Raw genomic sequence first — 24,034 nt, 5'->3', positions numbered from 1 at the left:
TGCTCGGGAACAACCGAACTTTCGAAGGACTCCTAAAACATTATATCTATGGAGACCTAACAGTCTAGGGTAAATGTCACAATTCTGCTAAATGTGACACAGCGCTGCAAAGGTCAGCACAACAAACCCTTGGAGAGCAAACAACAGGAGAATACTGGAGAATACTTCAAGTAAACTGCAATTTCTAGGGTCCATGTTGATGTCACGTCCGATCTGTTTGTGTTGGCTTGAGTTGTTTCTAGATCAGTTTCCTTTGTCTGTGTTCATTGGTTACAAATGTTTTCTTTATTTACCTTCATGTGCCACACGCCATTAAATGTTTAATTCATTTTCTTGTTTAGTCCCTAGTGTTTATCCATGTAGCCCTGTTTTCAATAGGTCTCATTAACTTCCCTAGGCACTTCCCCTCGAGGGAATCCACACCGAAAATCCTTTTTTAATGAATGAATGACTCTCTCACCCGTTGCTCTATTCTTCGTCAACAGCCGCTGGTGAGGTCGACTAACAGCTATGGAGATTATCAATCGGCAATCTACTGATATTCCTGCCGTTCCCGGATGTCAAATGTTGAATTTTCTGTCGATTTTGAACCACTGTCTGAAGTTGTGGAAGCGAATTTGTAAAGCGAAATAAAATTGAATGTATGTTGTATTTTTTTTTTAAAAGAATGACTGTTTTGGAAGTGAAATATGCCAGGTGAATATGGATTATTGAATTTTTAATAATGAAAACGTGTGTGAAATGTGTTGAATTGAAATATTCAGTTTAAATATACAACCATGAAAATGATTTCACTCAAGTAGTGCAATTCAACAAGCTTTTTTGTCTCAAAAACATTTGTCATTATTTCACTTCCATAATGGCGTCAGTTGCGTTGCTTTACTTCCATAGATAGTCCATCAAATACACACTTCAGAATCTCGCCGAAAGAAGTAGTTCATCCAGGTACTTTTCACTTACTGTTTTATGAATACTATGAATTCGGACACTCTACTCGGCTCACAAGCTGTTGTTCGTCTACTATATTGTATGGAAGTACAGCAATGGAATACTGAGAAACATCCATGTTTGCTGCAACTGTAAAGTGGACTCGATCTACTGCACAACCCACATAATCTAACCGAACGCTGTTTGTGAAGATTATAACCGTGTGAAGTTTTGTTAATCTTATTATCCTAGAGATTACATGTGTTAGTCTTATTCTATGGCCTGGCCTGCACGAGTCTCCTTCCTGGTAAGAAGGGCAGTGCTGACGTGACCCTGATTAGGCGTTGAGAAGAGACCTTGTTCTATAAGGGGAGCATCTCTGGTGTTCATGTATATCCTTTGTCGAAGACCTCTTTCCTAATCTCTCCAGTTGCCAAACAAATGCTGAAAAAGTATTGAAACAAGGCTTTTTATTTCTACCTTAATTTTTCCTCTGTTATAATTACTCTACAATTAACCCAATAAAGCCTATACTCTATCACATTTGATACACACATTTCTATGGCCTCTAAATTATCAATATGATTAAATATTTACTGTAAAATCTGTTGTACACAATCTAATATATGCCTTCTTTCATCTAATTGATATTTATACTTTAATTGGCATTTTAGTATATTTCTAAAAATGCACCCCTTCAGGTCGTAGTTCACGTGTCTTTTTGCTGTGAAATATTTAATGACTTTTAAAACTAAACATATTAAAACTTTTATATTGTTCGTAATATTTCAAGATGAACTCTTGCTGGACTGAAGCAACTATAGTTTTTTTTTTAAGTTTTTTTTTTTATGACTGTTATTTCATTTGTCAGGCTTTACAGGGTTAAAGCTTTCTCTGCCAATATTACTGTTTAACACCCTCTTTGCATGTGAAATAATGAATTACAGTCAGGTTCAATTCTTCAACAACAGCCTCTTTTTACACCTTTATAACACAGTATTACACAAAACAATCTGCTCTGAAATATGCCTCAGAAGCTGTTAAAATCAGACCAAAATCATCTAGGATCTTGTTAAATGTAAACTTAACCTTCTCTTTGGCGTTTGGCAGGCATCATTTTCCTCTATATTTTGCTCTTATTTTTAATTGTTGTAGTGTTTAGGAATAATTGCATCAATCCCAAATTTCCTTTATCAATCACTGCAACGGGTCAGGCTAAGGTTCACTGAATACAGGTTGTCTTACTGTATTGTTAAAGGTAGGAAATTTCGGAGAGGCTAGCAATAGCAAGCTAGCTTTGAAAGCATGAGATGCTATACCTCTCTTCAGAGCGTCTCCAAAGCCACGCCTCCTCCAAAACACATGACCACTCGAAGCAAAGTCTGCAAATCATCACGAGAGACAGTGTTAAATTACCTCATGTCTCAAATAACTTTACAATAATAATGAACGTAAACAATTTAAAGTGCTGTTACTTGTACCACCTGACTGCTGCAGTTTTATTTCGGCATTGATAGTGTTGACATAGAAACGCATAAAAAGTCTGAGGACGTGAAAAGCTTCGGGTAGAACATCACGGGTTTCCAACTCATAATTACGGTTATGACAAGGCATGAACGCAGCATAATCTCGTTGTTTCGGTTCAGGAGGAACTAAAAGTGGCTGCTGTTTGTTTGTGTCTCTCTGTGACTGACGTCTGTCTACAACTCTGCATAGCCTTATGGAAAACACTGATGACGTGTGATGTCTGTGCAAGCAGGTGTGTGGAGGTATGGAAATACATGTTGAAGGGACATCGTATCATTGCATTCGAACCAAACATTTTTTGGTCCTGAGACTTCCACATTAGATATATGTGCATTTTTTTATATTTAGTCCATTTCTATTATTGATTGCTATCAGGATGTGAAGAGAGATTCAACCAGTATAACAAAAAGTTTTTATAAAAAACACACAAAAAAAATGCCTAACCTACCTTTAATGTTTTCATCTCATGTTAAAAATCCAAGAATTTAGAAACAAAACATTTCTCAAAATAAAAGGCCATTTTCGGAATGTTCCAGTATGAAAGTTCCAGTATGTTTTCATATACAGTGAGCTTCTTTATTTCAAAAGATGAAGGAGAATTTGATTGCTCATGGCTATATGACTTTAAATAAATTGTGACCCATGACAACATGCTAAATGAAATGTGTAAAGCATAAATTAAACTCTGTGGGAGTTATCTGAGGCAGAGGCCATACTGGATGACAAGTACGTTTGGTATGAGAGTACACGTCATGGTAAGTGTGTGCATCTCAGTGGGCAGTGTGTCATATTTTAACGTTAAATTACTTCTACAGTCTATACTCTATTAAGTTTTATTGTGCACCCCATGAGTGACTTCATCCAATCTTTGAGGATATCCCCTCAGAGGAAATTCATTAAAGCGTATGTCTTGCTAAACTTATGTGAGACTGAAATCCCCAATTGATTCAGACATGAGTAAAACAAATTATTCTGTTTGAGAACACCTTAAGGCAGACAAGCAGAGACAATAAGCAAACACACTAATAACAAAAAAATAAACTCCCGGAGGCTGAAAAGCAAGCAGACAAAAAAAACAAAAAAAAACAGACAATTTTAAATATTATGAATTCTGTGTGTTTATCTTGTTGTAGCAAAATCTTTTGAACACAGGAATGGTTTAGAATGATTTAGTCTTTTTTTTTTTCTACAACTCCAAGTGAAAAACATGACTATGCTGCTTCACATTTACGCATATGTCATAACGATACGTTAAAGCACCTTCTCATTTTTTTCTGACCAGGAAAATAAGAGGATCACTGTACAGAATACCATCATACATTCTTATATATATATATATATATATATATATATATATATATATATATATATTTTTTTTTTTTTTTTTTTTACAAAAAAGTCGTAGAAATAATCATATACTAAGAGCAGTAAGAAATTATAAACAATGGATGTTGCAAATCTATAATGTGGTTTAAATGTTTGGTTGAAATAAAAATAATACTACCAAAAATAATGAATAAAATAAAAATGCTATGTTTGCTTATCCATGTCTTTTCTGTATACATCTGTAACAGTAAAACAATCTAAACCATATACAGTGGCATTGTATCAGACAAAAGCAAGGCAATTAAACAGTTAGCTTTTCACAAAATAGAAAAATAAAGATTTTTCAAAATAAGAAAAATAGACATTGTATGTTATGATCCTTTGGGTAAAACTTCCTAGGAACACCGGATCTACACAATATAGCTAAATTAAATATGTCTGCAATGCAAATGAACACTGAATTGACTGAAGATTTTTTACATATAATAAGTCTTGCTAATTTAATTTATAAACCATTACAACAAAACAATGCTTCATACAGTATGTAAGAGAACTCTGGGACAGGATAAAGGTAAGATCACAGAAACGTGACCCTATACAAACTCCTGCACCCAGTTTGTCATAAAACCTCGCTCTCATAATAACATTCAAAACTACTTTAAAATGTATGCATAATGCAGTATAGATGTGTCCATAGGAAGTATCACCACATTTCGAACTGGTAAAATTTGACATAATGACTGATTTATGGAGGTCTTAAACATCAAGTTACCAACACTTTTCATCTGAAGCATGAAGCTTGCGCTACGCTAATAGTAGAGTCCCCGTGGAGCAACCTGAGGTTAAGTGCCTTCGCTCAAGGGCACAATGACGATAGACAAGCTCAGTTTCACTCCAGTTCATGATTCACCTCTGTGTGAAATCAAGCTTGCCACCACCATTTGGCACTAATAAAGGTTTCTACACAAAACTGTGATCCAGATCCTGTCCTAAATATCAGTCTTTCACAACATATTGTCTGGTGTAACACTCTGACCTACATTTCAGACATTTCAGACTTGACTTTAAAGTCTTGAGGGGCTTGTTGTGAAGAGTACAAACGTAAATCACCAACACTAACAAACTAATAGGGTATGTATAGTTATAGTGTTTGAAAATCATCATTACATTTCTAAAAATCCTAAAACTTTGTCTTGCCAATACCATGTTACAGTAATTGTGTAAGATGGTAAATAATACCACACTCTTAAAAAAACAAATGCTGGGTTTCAACCCATGTTTAGGTCAAATATGGACAAACCCAACCGTTGGTTTACATTTACATATTTGACCCGAACATGGGTTGAACCCCAGCTTTTATCAGAGTGCATGTACTCACTGATTCTCACATTCACATACCAGCTTGGTATTTACCATGTTTATACTAATTTAATTCCTTTTTAATAAGGGTAGCCCCAAAGGGACATCGAACAGAGCATCTTTTTGGTTGGGTATGCAATGTATTGGTTGGATATTTTGTAAATATCCATTTGTATAAATAATATGTATCTCAAACAGACTGACCAGTACTGTTCTGTACCAGTACTAAAGAAAAATTGCAGCGATTTAATCAGACGACAGACAGCTTTCAAACTTAATAACTGATAACAAAAATGATAGATGCGCTGAGAAAAAAACAAAAACAAAAAAAACAAAAACAGGCACATAATGTTATGATCCCGGAAAATTAGCAGATTAAGTTTGCAGATATGATTATGACAAAGAAATCCTCCTGAATAACAGATTTGTGTAAAATACATATGACATTGTATTTGTTCTTCAGAAAAAAAAACATTGTTTCTGAATCTGATGTCATTAATTAAGCAAATTAATGGCCTAACACTGGGGTAACAACACTAGAATTAACTTAAAAAGTAGAAATGACAACAAAACAAAAAAAATAAGAACCTACAAAATTTCATTACATTTGCATTTCTTTCTCTTTTTTTCATTTCGCCTGCTAAATTATGTAGTCCTGTCTCATGGGAACACTTGGTCCATTGTGATGCACATCCACTTAGCTGAAGAAAATCCTCTTGGCAAACTGCAGAGCACAGTCGGATAAATTCTCTCTTTTATTCCCCCTGCTTCTCTGAGATACCCCCTCATCCCTTGTTCTTGGGTATTAATTCATATCTGCATTAATGCTTGAAGGCAACTGGAGATATCCTTCATCCAGGTCTCAATAAACAGGACCAGCCCTGGCCTCGGCTGCTCAACTAACTCGGACACAAACCTCTGAACTTCTTTGTGATCAAATGAACAGAAGGACAATATTGACATGGAAAATCATGCATTACACTCATCATGACCACTGCTGAGGTGTCTTTTCAGCCATTTGAGTCCTTCTTGTCGTCATATGATGCAGCAAGTTCATATCCTTTTCACCTGACGGGTTCGGAGAATGTTTTCTTTTCTTTTTTTTGTTCGTTTTTGGCAGAGGTAATCCGATGACTCTGTCAGACTGTACTCTCCATGACCCACTCAGAGCTATCAAATGTTGCTTTCTCACCTTCCCCCTCGCTCTCGTCACACTGCAGGAGCATGCCGTTGACCGAGAGACTCCTCTTAGTCCAAATGTTGCTAATGCGTCGTGGGTAGCTAAGGCACTGCGAAGCACCAAAGTCGCCCATGTCGAATGAGTGGCTGCGCTTGGGCTTGTTCTCTGATGGCAGCATTACAAGCTTCCCAAGCTTGGAATCTCCTCGGCCTAGAAGAGGCTCCTTGTCAGTGGCGGGTCTCATGGCCATTGCCATGGTTCCTGAGGAAGACGGTCCTCCCGGATCTCTTGCGGGAACCCTCAGGTCCAGAGAGGCAAATGCCCCGAGTAGGTTATCCAGGTTTGGCCGTGCCTTGGTTGACGACTGCTTCCACCGGTTGGGCAAGGTGTTAGAATCCCCATGTCGGTTGTAGGACTCAACTTTCTGGCTTCCAAGGGAGTCAGCCGAGGAGGATGAGGAGGACGAAATGCTACTCTGCAAGGAGCCACACTTAAACTCCACCACCTCATCTCGCATCACCACTACAGTCTTTGGAGCTTGTGGTGTAGGAGCGGCGTTGTTAACTCGTTGTGCGGCCTGCATTCTCCCATTGGTCTGGGAGTAGGTGTTGCTCACCGTCACTAACTTTGAAACCTGCAAACCGCTGTTCACTTTATAGCGGACCATAAGGATGACGATAAAGACCAACAAAGTGGCTACGATCACTCCGCCAATCACCAAGATCATAGTCCCTCCTAGAAACTGACTGTTCAGTGACTGGCAGCGGGGGTACTCGTCACTTGTCTCGAATTGCACACACCCAACTATGTTGGTCGCAGTGAGTGTGGTGGCGGTGTCTTCCCAGATGGCCAACACGCACAGGTCATACTGCATCCCTGGCATCAGGTTGTTGACCAAGAAGGATTTGCTGATAGCCGGAATCATCCTGTGAACAAGATGACGTTGATGTTAATACAGACTCTCTAAAATCATTAAATAGATGCAGTCGCTTGAAACCACAGGTATATGATACTGAAGGTAGTTATTAAAATGCTCAGACTGATTGCTCATTGCTTTATTGTGGATGCACACGATGCTCTGCGAGTTGGCAGAAAACAATCATTAATCCTTTTATTATGGAGAAAACTTAATTACTTGGAAAGCACTGATCGTATCAACCTTGGAAGTTCATTTAGATTAAATGATTTTGAAATGAGGTCTATTGTGCAGTCAATGGATCCAGAAAAGAAGTTGTTTTTGACTGACAGGAAGCAATGTGGGGATTACGTAAATTTGAAAATATACTTCACACATGCAATTCTTGTCAACACTGAATCATTTAAATGGAACACAGTGTTTTGGAGCAAAAAAAAAAAAAATACTATATTGAAAAAAAAATTGTAGGTTCCTTGATTGGTTAGAAGAAAGATATGGCTTATGTTAATTAAAACATATTTCTTTAAGGTCATTTTCTGTAGTACTTCTCCACTCAACCTCTAAAAAGCACATCGAGTACAGGGGGCAAGTAATCACAAATTATCTTTTTTTCTGACTGCATTAGCTCATCATTATCTAGAATATTCTTTGCAGATACCTGGCAGTGGATGTAGACTGAGAATACTAATTAGAGTACAATCATTTACCCAACTACCCTGCTCAGGTTAAGTAATTCAATAGAAAAGTGTCTAACGCTTTTTTCGTCTTCTTCAGACTCTGGACAAATGGAAAATAAATCGTACAATTTCATGCATTTGGAGAATTTTATTTCACAAGTTTAAAATATGTGAAAAATCATATAAACAATAACTAAAAATATGATTTAATAGATTATCAAGACACATAGCCTACCGAGTTTCGTAACGGTACACCAATGCATTCATAAAGTGTAGCATTTAAAATCATGACATTATATTGTAATTAATGGCAATGTCCTTTTTTATCTATTATAGCGCCACCAAGTGGAGCAGTTCCACAGCTTTTTTTTATGTGTTCTCAGAGTGAGCCCATACATGCGTGTGTCAAATTTGGTGAAAATATCTCATTTTGTTTTAGAGTTATAGACATTTATTTGTATGAGAGCTTAAAACAAGTAATACAAACTCAGTGAGTGTTTTAGCGCAATTTTCTGACGTCATGGGATCACAACACTAAGAGATAGTAAATCTTTTCATGTTTTTTTTTTTTTTTTTTTTTTGTGCGTTCCCGAGATTAGACCTTCCTTAACATAATGCCGAAAACCCGAAGTCTCTAGGTGGTCTGGTTGAGGAGGAGATAGAAGTGCAAGATTGGTGCGCACAGACAGAACAGAAATCATGAGTTAACAATCGCAATTTTGTCCGTTGGAAAATTGCGCTAAAAAGGACCCATGGGCGACTTTGATTGGATCTTTTGCCACTTACTATCAACATTTTGACATTTGAGCATTTGTGTTTAGCCAGCAACCTATTTTTTCGAATTGGTTTCGTCTTGAACGGACTAGCTTTTTCAAAGATATTTGCAAAAGTTTTTTAAGCGCTAATTTACAATGTTTTGCTAACCATAAGGCGAAACCTAGCATGTTTGGTATTGTTGGACTCGGCAAGGATTCAGGAATATAAAAAGATGATTGCCGTGACAATAAATCAACCAAATCCAAATTAGTAAGCATGTAAACTAGTTTTTTCACCACTAGGTGGCGCTGGTCTGAAACTTATCAGTCTCTTTCAGGGCATCGTATTGATAAACCATACTGAGTTTCGTAACGATACGTTCATGCGTTCATAAAATACAAACATTTTGGTACAAAATTCAAAATGGCCGACGCCTAAAATGGTCGATATTTGAAAAATGTGATATCAGTCAACTTGGCATAATGCCTTGAATCTAACAATACAAATTTTATGATTTTTGGACAAACCGTTCAGAAGTTATATGCAAAAATAGCAATTTTTCGTATCTCCGGTCATGTACCATGTTTGTTCTGAATACGATAAAGCATTGCGGAGATACAGCCTTACGTCTGTTTTCGCAAGCGCTACATAAAATTAGTTTGCGCGGTATTCGCGAACAGTTTAACGAATCGACATGGTCTGAAGACGATCTGGTTAAACTTGCATGAAAATGAAAACGGCCTAGGAGGAGTTCGACATGAATTCCATAACTTTTTGTCGACATGGTCTGAAGATGATCTGGTTAAATTTTCATAAAAATTAAAATGGCCTAGGAGGAGTTCCTGCCCTGAAAGTTGCAGAATGCCCTACGCACTTGCTTGCTCAGTGCTTGGCCCCTAATAATAAGAACGCCAACGGATACAATAGGTGCCTACGCACTTGCAGTGATTGGCCCCTAAAAATAATAATAATAATGAGAAAACAATAATATGTGCAGGGTATCATGGGGGAAGATTAAGAACCCCATTAATAACAATGTGGATTAATTTTTAATATGTTACATATTTAGATATACAATAAGTGCAGTATGATGATACATCAGCCAATGTGTTATTATAGGACATAGATCGAAACATTTGCTAATTTAGTTGTTATAGCACAAAATATTAAATATTAAAAGAGGGGTAAGTTGGCTGAGTTAAGAAAAACAAAACAAAAATTATAACTTTTACTCCACATCTAAACATATTGATGTGTCCGCAAATCCCTCATTAACAAATAGATACAAAACACTTTGATATTCAACATAATGCAATGTCATAGATCACTATTTTCCAGAGACAGAAAATTAGATCAATTAACCTCAAAATGGTGTTGACTGACTAAATCTCACAAATGTTGATATTCAGATGAAATGTCAAAATTAAAAATAGCGTAGCCATTTATCAAGGGTGCTGAAATGGGATTTTGTGCCATCTATGATTAGGAGAAAAAATAAGGTAGGGGGGCTATCTTACCCCATGTTACCCTATTTACTAGGGTTCTATGCAGAATGAGATTAAAATGCTGTGATTATTTACTTACCCTCATAACAATCCAAACCTCTGACTTACTTTCTACTGTGGAACACTAAAGTAGATATTTTAATGACTTTTCTATTTTCTTTTTCATGCAGATTAGTGAATACATTTTTCAATAAACTGTTTATCCAGTTCTCAAGTTCAGCGATCAATTTGCAGCACTATTTTCACTGCATAACATACGTTTTGGCTTATTTTACAATTTACACAAAGCTATCGTATGAATTCAGAAGAAATATTGTGCATAAGTCAAAATGTTACTATGCTTTTGCATCCTTTGTTGAAGCTTGAAAGTCCCCAGTCATTGTAAGTGCATGGACCAGAAAGCATAGTCTTCAGACGTTCAGCTTGTGTGTTGCACAAAATAAATAGTCATGATAAAGTAAAAGAGTGAGTAAATGAAGAAATCATTTTTATTTTGGGGTGAATGAAAAAAAAAAAAAAACATGTCTGGTTTGGTAAGCAATTGATATGGTTCTTAATCGTATGCTTTTCCTAGAACTACCACATCATGGGATCCCGTATTTTGTGTTCGAGACATCCTTTACAGCACTAAAACCACATCTAGCAGGGCAGCCTGACACATTGTCTACAGTAAGCCTGTATGCCAGCTAGTCCATTACTCATTAATAATTGCTTTCCCATCACAGGAGAAGATGCTACATTCTGTGGTGACAGCTTTACGAGAGAGCCCAACCTTTTTCCACTCCAGCCCTAGTGATTGATTTTTTTTTTCTTTGTTGTTGCCAACATCCAGGTTAACACTCCTCTTCCAAGACAGGAGGAAGAAAAAGGATCTCTGAATAATGCCACATGCAGTTTAACATCATGCAGTCATTAAGTAATAGTCATACTCATATTGTGCAGATTATATAATCTTTCCAAAACATGAAAATCTGTTCTTCGCAAGTCAGAGAAACTACACAGCCCAATGGTTTAAAATGTAGGCAGTTTGATAAGCGAACCCATCACTTTGATTATAAACTGATGTAGATCATGTAGATAAAGAGGAACGTGAGTTGAAATGAAAATCAAAAGAATAGAGCATATTCTAATAGCTCCTGTTGCCTCAGGCTTGTAGTAGTGATGATCATGCTGGTTGAATTATGTTAAGAAAAAAAGCCTAGAGGTGATAGGGGTTTCTACACATTCTTTATTTCACATAGAGAAATTGTTGCATTTGATTAAAAGATGGTGAAATCGATCTTTCAACAGCTAATAGAGGTTCATTTACATTACAAATTACTGTGGCACCAAAAAATCTGTTTTATTGTCCTGTCCTACAGAATCTACAAAAATCTAATCATCCTTAAGATATTACCTAGATAAAAACTATTTATTAACAAACCGTTCAGAACTTAATTATTTTAAGTGTAAACAACCTTTCAGACCTCTATAACCAACATGTTTTTAATTTAGTGTGTATGATTTAACATAAACCTTGCTGGGAGTAAGTTTAAAGTGTTTCATGGAACTGAACTGGACAGCCGCTGTCCATTACATAACTTTAAATCCACATAACAATCCTATACTTTCCTTAAAATTACTCCTAAGGAAAATTAATCAAGTGCTGTTGGTGCATTTTAGACAGAATTTGTAGGTAACTGACTGATTAAAGGGTAAGTGAGTCAATGGTAAGGCACCTTATTGTCTTTGCTATAACAGTCACAGAACACCATTAACACAATTAGGATGAGCCTATAAGCATGCATGTGACTGGTCGGTTGAAAAGATGCCAAAACAATGTCTCACCATAAGTGATCCGCCTTTTAAATGTCACTGCATTAACTATCTTCAGCATTAACCTATTGAACCTATTAACATTATCTGAATTCCAAGTAATTTACAAGACTGAATTGAGTTATAGAATACATTATTTATCTCTAAATCAAATCTAATGATAATTTCCACACATATCCAGTGAGAAACTAAAGGGCAGGTGAAAGTGCATGCCTAATTAGTGTGTTGTTGGGTGGTTTAAAGGGAAAAGAAACTGAATATTTACCTATAAATCAGGACATCATCCTCTGAACAGTTGTATTGGAGCTGGTACATTTTGACTTTGGGTGCCACTTTGCTAACCGTCCACTTGATCAGAGCAGAGACTGCGGTGACCTCTGACACTGACACTATCTGTTCTGGTTGGGCTTTGGTCTCCCCTTTACCGGTTTTAGTGGAGCTGGTGATGTCAGATAGTCTGGACTTTGGCTGAGCTGTGCGGTTTGTTCCATTGCTTAGGTGGGGAAGCTGGATAATGGAGAGCTCAATTGAGGCTGTTGATTCTCCTGCTGCGTTTGCAGCAATACAAGTAAACGTCCCGTAATCCTTAGAGGTGGTGACCATAATGTCTAAAGTACCATTTTCATACACTACAGCCCTGGATGAGTTACTGATTAGTCGGTCATCTGGAGCAACCCAATGTATGAGAGGCATAGGGTCACCCACAGCCTTGCAGCGTAAACTGGCTGTCTGTCCCTCCAGGACCAAAAGCTTATGGGTATGCTGGGTAATTAACGGTGGTTCACAGACAAAATCTTCCTCTCGAACATACCAGAAGTAGCGACCCTTAAGATTTGGAGGGGAGGCGCATGTTTCCATATCGTCCTCTCGCTCTAGACGCCGCAACCACAGAATCTCACAGTTACAGTGAAGAGGATTCCCACCAAAGCTGAGAGACAGGATCGGGGCAAATGGTGTACTAAGAACGGTGTTAGTCTGTGAGCGGGCAAAGATGGGATCTGGCGGAAGCTTCTGGAGACGGTTTGACGTAAGATCCAACCTTGCAAGCTTTTCAAGATCAGTAAAAGTGCCCTCAGCAATGTGGGTGATGAGGTTGTGGTCCAGGCTTAGTTGGTGTATATTGAGCATTTTGCGAATGGCATCCCAGGGAACACCCCACAGGTTGTTGTAGGAGAGATCTAGGTCCTCCAAGGTGAGCAGCAGATCATCGAAAGCATCTTTGGAGATATGAGTCAGTTGGTTGTTGTTTAGGATGAGGTGTTGCAAGTTCACCAAGCCTCGCAGGGCATCTGGGCCAAGCTCGGTCAACCGGTTACTGTCCAGGTGCAGCGAACGCAGGGTTTCAAGATCTACAAAGGAGAAGGGCTGGATGAAGCTGATGGTGTTTCGTGACAGTGTGAGGTCCACAAGGCCCGTCATGTTAGTGAAGTCCTGCTGGGTAATTTTGATGATGTAGTTTCCTCCCAGACGTAATTCCACGGTTCTTCTGTCAATGTCGAGGGGCACGAACAGCAGGCCTTTGGACGGGCACAATGTGCCCAAGGACTCTGAGAGGTTCTGACAGACACAATATTTAGGGCAGGCGGTGGTCATCATCACTGCGCTTCCCAGGAGAAGGAGGCTGCAGAGCACTTTGGCCATGGTAAATCACAAGCAGGGACCTGGACAGGCAACATAAAAAAACAATGGTCAGTCATTACTGGTCATACAAAAAAACAATTGAATGCTTCTGCAGTGGCTATATGATGAATATAGTCCTCATCATGAGCAATTTTTAGTCCCCATTCTGAACCAGCTTAGGATTATCTTAGGCTCTTAAAGCAGAGAGCTTGGAACCCTGCACACATTGCTCTGGTTTTTAACAGATTTTAAACCCTGAGTAAAAAAAAATAAAAATCCTTCATGAAAAGCTATTGTTTGGATGTGCCTAACTCCAAACTATGGGATTTAAAAGTTGTGCTATTGCTGTTGTCAGCTAACAAAAGTCTCATGTGCTTCATTTGAACTTTACTAAGATAATAACTGAAGCAATTATGAAGTAATCCTCAATTCCCTGTCAGAGCATTGAGAAGAAACTGAGGTATAACACGTTTTATAGTTGCTGGAAGCAGAAGTGCTTGACGTATGTGAAATCTGCAGCAGGCTCCATACCTCTGACACAGACAGAACGGATGACTGCGCTTGGCCTCAAATGACAGCCCATAATTCCTCTAGACATTTGTATCATCAATTCCAAACATACTCAAAACTTAAATCAATTTTAATCAGCGCTCTGCCAGACTGATTCTCTAATGGTAGGAGCTGTTTGGTGGAGCTGTTTAAGGTGTGTGTGAGAAGGAGAAGGGGTGATTTTTCATTTCCAAGGATTAAAGGATAATAGTTCTCCCAGCTGGCAGCATTCATACAATAAATCTTAATTGCTTTATCAATACCTTCAGTTATATCTTCTATCTGAGATTCCTATAAAACCCCAGTACACAGAGTTCTGGTTGGAACAGCTTATGAGTTTTCAAGCACATCTTTTTGGCGAGCCTCAAGTTTATTGCATGCCACATCAATAAACTTACGAAGAGAAAGTATGCAGATCTGAGTATTTTTTAGAAAACAGGGAGTTATACAGAAGGTGACTGACATTGGAAGGATAGTCTAAAAACCAGAGAAAATCAGCAAGCGTAATATTGTGATTACCCTAACCATGTAATCAAAATTGTCTGCAACAAAACAAATAAATTGGTAAATCGAGAGGATGGATATTTTCACTTTGACTGACATGCAATCAGTGTCTGATAATGCCAGATATTTATGCCAGGGCTGTGTTTTGCTAGAAAGCAAATTCATTTGCCAAAACTATTTGCCCTCCAAGCTACTACAGAAACTCAGAAGACTACTAGCACATTAACACTCAACTTCTTGTTTTTAATGTCTGGAGATATGCAAAAAAAAAAAAAAAAAGGATTTAAACATATGAGGGAATTTCCAAGTAAAATGGAAATGTGATGCATCGAATTATAATAATATCTGTAATACTATAATTTCGTCTATAATAATCTCACACTTAAAGCAGACATCTTGCAGAGAATTAAAAATAGTTATGTTTTCTGAGCATGAATAAATTTCCTTTTCCCTTCTTGTGAGAATATTTCCCAACTATCAATCACTCATTCTCAGGAAATCAGATTGTTTAATTTTTTTTTTTAATTTTATGAAAGGGCAACAATGCAGTAGACCAGAGTGTTGATAACACATACAATCCAACATGCTCATGTCTCAAACCCATTTCCTATCTTGCTCCCTCCAATTTCCTCTCCCTCTCCATTTTCGTGTACAATAAAAAAGGGCAATTGACAGACAACAGAAGTAATATGCATAAGAATGCAAAGTACACAAATCAAACATAAACATTGGCACATTGTTCTAGCATGTGAAAGCCGTGGAGAACACCACAAACTTCATCTTAATAAAGAGAGGAGGAAGCAAGTTGAACCATATGCATTTGCAACATTTCATTAGTGCTAGGTTATTTGGAATTTATGACCACACCATATTTGATCAACTGAAATATACCCTATGCTGAATAAAACTTCATTTTCAATGTTCATTCAGGACTCACTGCATAGCATTTTGTAAAGTTATGAGAAGTATGCTTGGGACAAGGGGATATTTGTCATGTCTGACAGCTAAAACCTGATTAGGCTGAATACAGCAGAAGCTTGCCCTTTAGCAGGCCCGTATTTCTGAGGTAAGTTTCCTGCATTACCAATTCTCTCATAACTGCTTGTCAAGCCTCATCTTTATTCATTCCTTTTGCAGCCTGCTAACGGCACAACCACCGAACACATATATAACAATTGCTGGGGAACTCAACCACGAAGAAGATTTCACATATCTGCATTTCATCCAAATCAGACGGAAAAGGACGGAATGGCTGTGTGCCATATGGGGAAAGGAATTTGCTTCCCCTTATCAAATGAGCCGAACATCTCAGCTTGTTTGTTGGAGAAAGTGTTTAAATGAGCTTAGCCGGGTCACTGTTAACTTCAAGGAAATCAACAAAAGGAGATCTAAGGGATGTGAGAAATCATAGAGCTTTCTTTTTTTTTTTTGTCAGTTCAGCAGACATTAAGGCCAAAGAATCATAGCTTTAATAAATGAAAGCGTGTAAGAGCACATCAAAAAGTCTTTTATCAAGCAAAGGAGAAGGTGCCATGGAACAGCAGGACGTGAAAAACTACAGAGACTGCTAAACATCCAAAGGCGAGGTAAAAGCTTAGGCTTTGCAATCATACAGCACTGAAGCGCAAGATGAAGGTAGAGCTGCCATGATATGGAGGGCCATTTACTTCAGATCCAGGGGAGAACTCCCCAGTGCAGACGCCTGATTGGACATGGGCTAACCATTATGACAGTAGGCAGTCAGTTTGACAGCGCTGCTCTGAAGTCCTCATGACGTCTGACTGCGTGATGGATTCTGCACCTGGCATAATATTGGCGCAATGGACTTAGATTTCAATGTTTTTTTTTTTTTGTCTCAGCAGTGTTTTCTGCTTCTACTTTATTATCGTGCAGTATGATAAAATATGTATGATAGAGTTCCTGTTTTCAGATTGAAAGTCTTCAAAACAAAACCATTGAATGGACTTTTTTCTTAAGACAGTACATTATGTTAATTATTCTTATTATTATCATTGTTCGATTGAATCACTGGCCTACAGTCCAGTACTGCATCGTGTTTTTCAATCAGTACATTTTCACAAGTTTCACAGTGGTTATCAAGTGAATTTATTTTTCTTTTAGGTTAATTATTATTTACAAAAAAAACAATTACATGTGGATTGTAGCTACATAGGACACTGTAGGTTTAAAAGCATAGCCACTAAAATGCCACATCTGGCATCTTACAAAGAGTTGTGTGACAAAGGTGTAAATAAATGGAGGCTTACAGCTTACAGCAAATATTCATTTTAGTGAAGTTTGTTTCTTCTTATTAGTCTGGTTTGCTTGTTTCTTTGACACTCTGAGCTTGCAAATTAGCAAACTGCTCTCCAACAACACTGAAAAGGAAATCCCAAGTGAGGAAACACATACATTTCCTGTGAATTACAAGCTTGTCAAGGTTACTGTCTTATCATTCATTTCACACATCGTCTTGGATTACCTAAAGTTCAGCCTATACTTCATCATTACAGGTTTATAGAAATCCTTTCCTTATACATTAAAATATTACAATTGCAGTAAATGTCATGCTGTCTTTACACTCTGCCTACACTCTGTTCTTAAATCAACACTTCTGCACTCTTTTAAAAGTCATTACTCTACCTTATTCAACATTACTCCTCTAAACAAATGTAGAGGAGAGTACAGTGTCGGAAAGAATGTTATGAGACAATGGTGTCCCAGAAGAAAACTTTCTTTTGAGTCACTCAGGGAAGTTTGGTAAGCCTTTGTTTTAATGGTCCACTTTCTACTAACTATAAGTAACTTTGCAACTACATGTCAACTAACTCTCATTAGTAGACTGTCTGCTTAATATCTGCTAACTCTTTATTGTGATGATCCTCCAAAAAACATTCTACTGACTAAGAGTAACTTTGAATCTACATGTCAACTTATTCTCCAAACCCGAACCTTACAGTATACTAATACTCTGAGAGTAGGGCTGCCCACGACTAAAGATTTTCCTAGTCCACTGTTTGTAGTTAATTTAAGCCATTCGTTGATAAGTCAGGGGAATAATACTAAATCATAATAATGAGCATTTAAAATATAATTTTAAATGCTCATTATTATGATTTAGTATTAATCCCCTGACTTAGTGCTCAAGGCTTTCCGCAGCGACACCGTAAACATTGCATTAACTTTTATGAGATCAGAACACCAACAAAATAAATAAGCTATAATACTGTATAAACCACCCTTGAACTTGACGCACAATGTCATGACGGCAATTGACGCCTCTCGCGGTTCAAACAAACAGAGCTGGGAAACTGCGTTTGTCATTACGTTGTGCGTCAAGTTCTCTTTTGGCGTAAATCGATGCTTACGGCCGTCTGCCGGAAGCTAGTTATTTTAGCTGATAAAGTTTTTAAATATGTATATTTTTCTACATCGCTTCACTTCATTATAACCCCCGCAGATCCGTGTCGAGCACTTTAATCATGAATAGATGCGCTTGTATACTTCCAAAGTCAAACAGCCATTCACTTACATTATCAAGCTTGGAAGAGCCAGGAAATGTTTTAATATAACTCCGATTGTATTAATCTGAAAGAAGAATGTCATATACACCTAGGATGGCTTCAGGGTGAGTAAATCATGGGCTAATTTTCATTTTTGGGTGAACTAACCCTGTGGGCGGTTTTAAATGTTTTATACCTCAAACATGATTTATATTTAAGTCACCTTTTTGTGGTCATTCTTTACTATCTGTAAATATATGGAATATATATGTAAAGGTATTGACAGTATAACTAATTTTCATCAAGTTTGACTTCTGAAAACGTATGAGATACAAATCATGCAAATATTAAAGTTTTTGGATGTGTTATGACTAGAAAAGCTGTATATTGACAGAAGGGCTTAATGGACTACATCTGGTCAACATGTCCTAGCATCCATTCCACTAGAGATTATTGTCAGAACAACTCAATGCACTGTTTCCACCAGAGACATGAAAGCTGGATGAATCTTGGTGTTACCTGAGGTAATCTATGCTCAGAAGCTCTGGAGATAATGGCTAATCTTTGTGAAGTATGAGCAAACTACTGTAAGTAGCTTTTGGGGTGAACGTCTTAGTGCAGTGAATACCTTTTCATTCTCTGCAGCTCAGAAGTCTTTGGCAGAGTTTCACAGTTAGAAATAAGTTTTACATAATTGCATGAATCCATGCGCTCTATGACGACAGCTTTGAACCAGTTGGATTTGCTAAGAAGCTTTTTTTATTTTTTATTTCTACATCTCATTTATCAAAAAGTTGCACAAAAACTGAAGGCCATAACTTAGGTGCAAAAAAATCGAAACATTGAGAAAATCGCCTTTTAAATTGTCCATTTATATTCGCGGTTGTCATTAACCAGAAAAATCTAAAATGTATTCCCAAAATCGTGCAGGCCTTTCTCTTGATATCAGTATGTTCACTTTTTCTTTTTTTTTTTCAGGGCCCAGATGCTGAGTCCTGCTGACTTCAACATTCACATGAGTCTCTGTACATGAACCTGGTTAAGTGAATATCAAACACCTTGGAAATGAAAGGTATGTACAATGTTTTTAGGAATGGCACAAAGGTCTCTGTCTTTGGATCATTGTTTTCAATGAGTGCTTTTTTGTCATTTGTTGTGTATCTTTGGATTATGTTGTGATGTAAATAAATCAAACAATCTAAAAGCCATTCTTTTTTAAATCTCCTCATTCTTTGTGCAAGGTTGCTCAGAATGATAGGGCCTGATAGCTGTTAGGCGAGGGTCTTTGTCTTTCTCAGGTGTGAAAAGCTTACATATTAATGAGCTCCCGCATAAAGCTTTCTAACACAAAACACGTAGTAACATTTTTAAATCAATATATTGTCTTCTCTGAATGAGCAGTCAGGGTGATTTTCACATAGTTTTAGAGCAAATATTCTAGGCTACGTCATACAATTTTCAAAAGTCTTGTGAAGAAATAATCAGTATGGGTTTCATGACCTTATTTCAGTGAGAATTTTTTTTTGTATTTATACAAACCACGCATAAATGTCATTATCTCAAAACTACAAACTTTTACACACATGCTGCTGATATATTATTGTAGCAGAGTTTGTGCTGAATACCAACGTGATCTCATGAGAATACGTGTGTATTTTTACGTAAAGTGTAATTCTACCATACGTACATTTACTTACGTTTTATACACACAGAAACATATAATACTGACGTATTTACAGCTCTAAAACGTAAAATATTTACGTATTAACAGCACAAAAACGTAAATTATTTACGTATGAACAACTCTACCGACGTACATATTTGTACATATTCTTATTTATGCATATTAAAATCGTGGCATTAATGTTTTGACTCTATTGAATTCAAATGTCTTATCAATTACGTTTTCAGTCGCATTTATTATTATTAAATGCAGTTTACTCAATAAATAGGCTAATAACCATTCGCTCTGTTCATGCCTTCTGCTGCAAACTCGTTTCGGAGGATTAGCCTACATGCAGTTACACAAGAATACACTTTAAAACCTTAAAAATACCTTATTTAATCGTTTAACCATTTTGTAATATTTAGTTTATTTACAGTGAGACACAAAATGCCTTTTCTCCAATAGAACAATAATACACCAAAACCCAACATAAATTCACAAAAGACATCAATTTTATTAGCTTGATAATCCAAATCTTTAGAATCCATACGTTTGCAAGAAAGAGATCCAAATTCAGCCCTTTATCCAGTGAGTGATCTTCATCTCCATTTCACAGGCTATCAGCAGCGCAGTCCGTAACCATCAAATTCCACGCTCGTGATGAATTCAAATTCAAAAATTGCGCCCTCAAGAAGCGTTACGACATGTTTTACGGCAGTGATATCAAATGCTCATTGGCTCTCGCCACAGATTGCGACATGCCGTATTTCAGTCGGTAAACTACATTTGAAATGGAGAAGCGCGCGCGCCTTCACACAGAGCGAAGCCGGATTAACATTTTCTTGGATTAATAACTTAAATTCTGCTCTGTAGTACCTCATTATTATACTGAAAGAGAGGACTGTGACTGCAACACATCGTCATGTGAACGACTTTTGGTAACGTTACCGGTTTTGACATGTTCGCAATAAATAAATTATTGTGATTACACGTATGTTGTAATTTTTCTTCATAATTGTAGCCTATGTAGTTTTAAGAAAATGTTATGGGTAGGTTTAGGGGTAGGAGTAGGATTAGCTGCTAAAAAAATCTTTTAATGCTATATTGTTAATAAAATTGCCATTTCCCACACATCTTTGTACGTTTTGTCCTTTTTATATTCTGTATAAAATGGGTAACGTTATGTTTAGGTTTGGGAGTGGGGTTAAGGGATCTTCCATCTATCTATAAAACGGTAAAAGGTAAATTATACAGATATCTTAATGATATGAAAGATTCGTAAATATTTTACATTTTGTAGCTGTAAAAAACGTAATAATGTTACGTTTAATTGTTGCAGATACGTCCATATCATACGTTTCAGCATCTATCCAAACGTACGTTTTCTATCTTTGAAAATTACGTATTAATACTACGTATTAACAATGAGACCAGGCTGTCATATAAATGCATTTATGGATATATGTTGAATCTATACGTATTTTAAGTTGTAATATGTAAATATAGATACGTATCGAACCTGAAATAACGTCCATATGATACGTAAAAAAGTCACTATAATATGTAAATATATATACGAATTGGATCGTTTTTATTTACGTCTAAATATGTACGTTTCGTGTGTGAGATCAGGCTGTGAATACAGTGTAATTAGACTTTAGCCATGAAAATGTCACAAGTAACAGAAATAAGCACAAATGTCAGAGCATGTCAGAACAGCTCAAGGGGCCCAGAAAACAGCTCAGACCCCAGAGGGTTAAACTCAGCTAGCAAAAACACATTCTAAAAATGTAATTCTGACAATTATGTAAACATTATTTCTCTGGATAGTCATAAATGAGTAAATGCATGAAGACAAAAGGCAGAGAAAATCAAATATAAGTCATTTTTTTTAAATAAAGAAAATGAAAGTAGACTCAAATAATCCAAAGGTTATAAACAGCAACGAGACAGCGTGTAACACACAGTACACCAACAATACCAGACAACTGAAGTGAGTGCACAGAGGAACTTAAATACACAGAGATAATGAGACAATGACAAACAGCTGTGACAATTAATGAGTTTCCATGGAAACTGATGGTGGCGGGAAACAGGCAACAGATGAATACAGACTAAAAGTCCATGAAAACGAAGCTAAACATAATTGTGACAATATATAAATAAATTATATATATATATATATGTATATATATATATATATGTAAAGGTATATATAAAGCTGTGACATAGTTAATCTTTGCTAGTAGAAGTTCTGAATGGCAAGTAACTTAAAAAAAATGTTGTAGCCAATTTGGCTGGTGAGTTAATTTCAAACCCTGATCACGCACGTAAGGAGAATCTTCACAGATGTTCTTCTTTCAAACCTGAACACACTACAATCACTAACCCTACCCCTAAACCTACCCACCACCACAGAAAACTTTCAGCATGTTTACATTTTCAAAAAAAAAAAACGAATTCTGAATGATTTATAAGCTTGTTTCTTTAGGTCCCCAAGGTTACACGAGTCCCCATGAGTCAGTGTGCATTCAGGTTGAGGTCCCCACACATACACCTGAAATAAGTTTTGTCTTAATTTTGCACATCATATTGTTTTAACTTTTTAAACTTTTGTATATTTTAAACACCACAACATTTTTTTTTTATTCTAATAAAGATTGCTTGCTTGTGAGAGAGTTAAAGAAAAAAAATCGTCTCTCTCCACAGTGCTTCCATTCGGTTCTCTCAGGTCATTCGAGCAATAATTCACACACATCGACTCATATAAATCCATAACCCATCGTATTTTCCTCTCAACCGCCAAATCCTCATCCCCTCAGACGTCTCATCTTCAGCACACTGGCATTCTATCTCACCGTTGCCTTGCAAATGGTCTCCTTGCCCCTTGCTTTCATTTATTCCCGATGCCAGCATCTTTCATAACAAGTGCACAACAGAAAAGGTCAGATTTATTAAAAGCTCTCTCTATATATATTTTCGACCTCCCTCTCTTCCTCAATCGGTTTAGTCACATCCATGGCTGCTAATCGTTTTCGCCTTTACACACAAACATCCTGAATCCCCCTTTCCTTTGATTAATGTGCAGACGACACACAGCGCCATTTTAGCGGGAAGTGATGAAAGCACTGAGAAGGAAAGCGGAGCGCAGCCAAAGGGGAGGGTGACAATGGGTTTATTTCATACTGTGGCCAAATTAATTTTCACAGCAGGATGCGGGGGTTAAAAAATCAGATTGCTTCTCTGCTCGACGTCAGGCTAATTAACCTTAGCAGCTTTTGTTGTGTCTACGCTACACTAATCTACAATTTTGTGTTTATTGTTGCTAAAGTGTGCGTATGTGTGTGCGACACTTTCACACACCATTAAAAACACTCCATATAAGTGTGCCTTCAGTCTACAATTTGCTTGTTGATAATGAGATAATGTAACAGGGTAGACATTCAGAGCTGATAAAGATTGTGTTTTTCTATTAGCATTACCATTGTGTGATAGAGAAATTAATATACATTTTACACAGTTGACAGGCAAATGTTATTATGTAATTGCCATTGGATGTGGCATGTACACAACTGGGACCCGTATTCCCAATGGAAAACTTTAGACAAACTCTTTTTTACCTACAATAATCATGAAACTTAATTATTAAATATACAAATAATATTTCATCAGAAGCCTAGGGGAGGGCAGAAATCATTTTAACATAAAAAATAAATAAATAAACATTTCACCTTTAAATGCATCACTGTTAATGTTATTTGATGTGGTTGCTCTTACACACATCTAAAGCAAAGCCTCATAAAAGTGTATGCATAACAGGACAACCAGTCATCCATCTGCTCCCTTTAGTCATTTATCAAAAAGAGTTGCTCACAGGAGACAAATTTATTAAATATTACGTCCCTAAAAGCAGAACACAATAATAGGGATATTTGTCTGATACTGTCAAGCTCATGAAAAAGGGAAGAGCTATCTGTCACATTTGTACTCCAGTGAGTATTTCCCAGGGTATATTTTGGAAAGTCAATTTCTGTACACAGATACCTTAGAGGCATGGCTCCTAAAAGAGATTTTGATCAAGTATGTTATTGCACATGGAGGAGAGGGGGGAGGGGAGTTATGCTGTTAGAATATCTGGGGCAGGTTGTCACAATGGAACATACCAAATACTGGAATTTGAGGCCAAATTTAAGCAGCAAAACGA

At 37.0% G+C, this 24,034-nt stretch overlaps 1 protein-coding gene across 1 annotated transcript in view; it reads right to left on the bottom strand.

Annotated features, from left to right (window-relative positions):
* Nucleotides 1–6,278: 6,278 nt before the first annotated feature.
* LOC308707537 (leucine-rich repeat and fibronectin type-III domain-containing protein 2) overlaps nucleotides 6,279–24,034 on the bottom strand; it is a gene marked incomplete at its 3' end in the record, with an annotated part of 33,645 nt that continues 15,889 nt past the window's right edge. Inside the window, exons 2-3 of the mRNA XM_081394097.1 lie at nucleotides 12,254–13,649; nucleotides 6,279–7,245 (exon numbers count right to left, since the gene is read on the bottom strand). Coding sequence (XP_081250223.1) covers nucleotides 6,279–7,245; nucleotides 12,254–13,629 — 2,343 coding nt within the window. The 5' untranslated portion in view covers nucleotides 13,630–13,649. The remainder of the gene's footprint in view (nucleotides 7,246–12,253; nucleotides 13,650–24,034) is intronic.

Source organism: Scardinius erythrophthalmus, assembly GCF_964197995.2.
Source record: "Scardinius erythrophthalmus genome assembly, chromosome: 19".
NCBI lineage: Eukaryota > Metazoa > Chordata > Actinopteri > Cypriniformes > Leuciscidae > Scardinius > Scardinius erythrophthalmus.
This window is presented reverse-complemented; position numbering and strand designations above follow the sequence as displayed.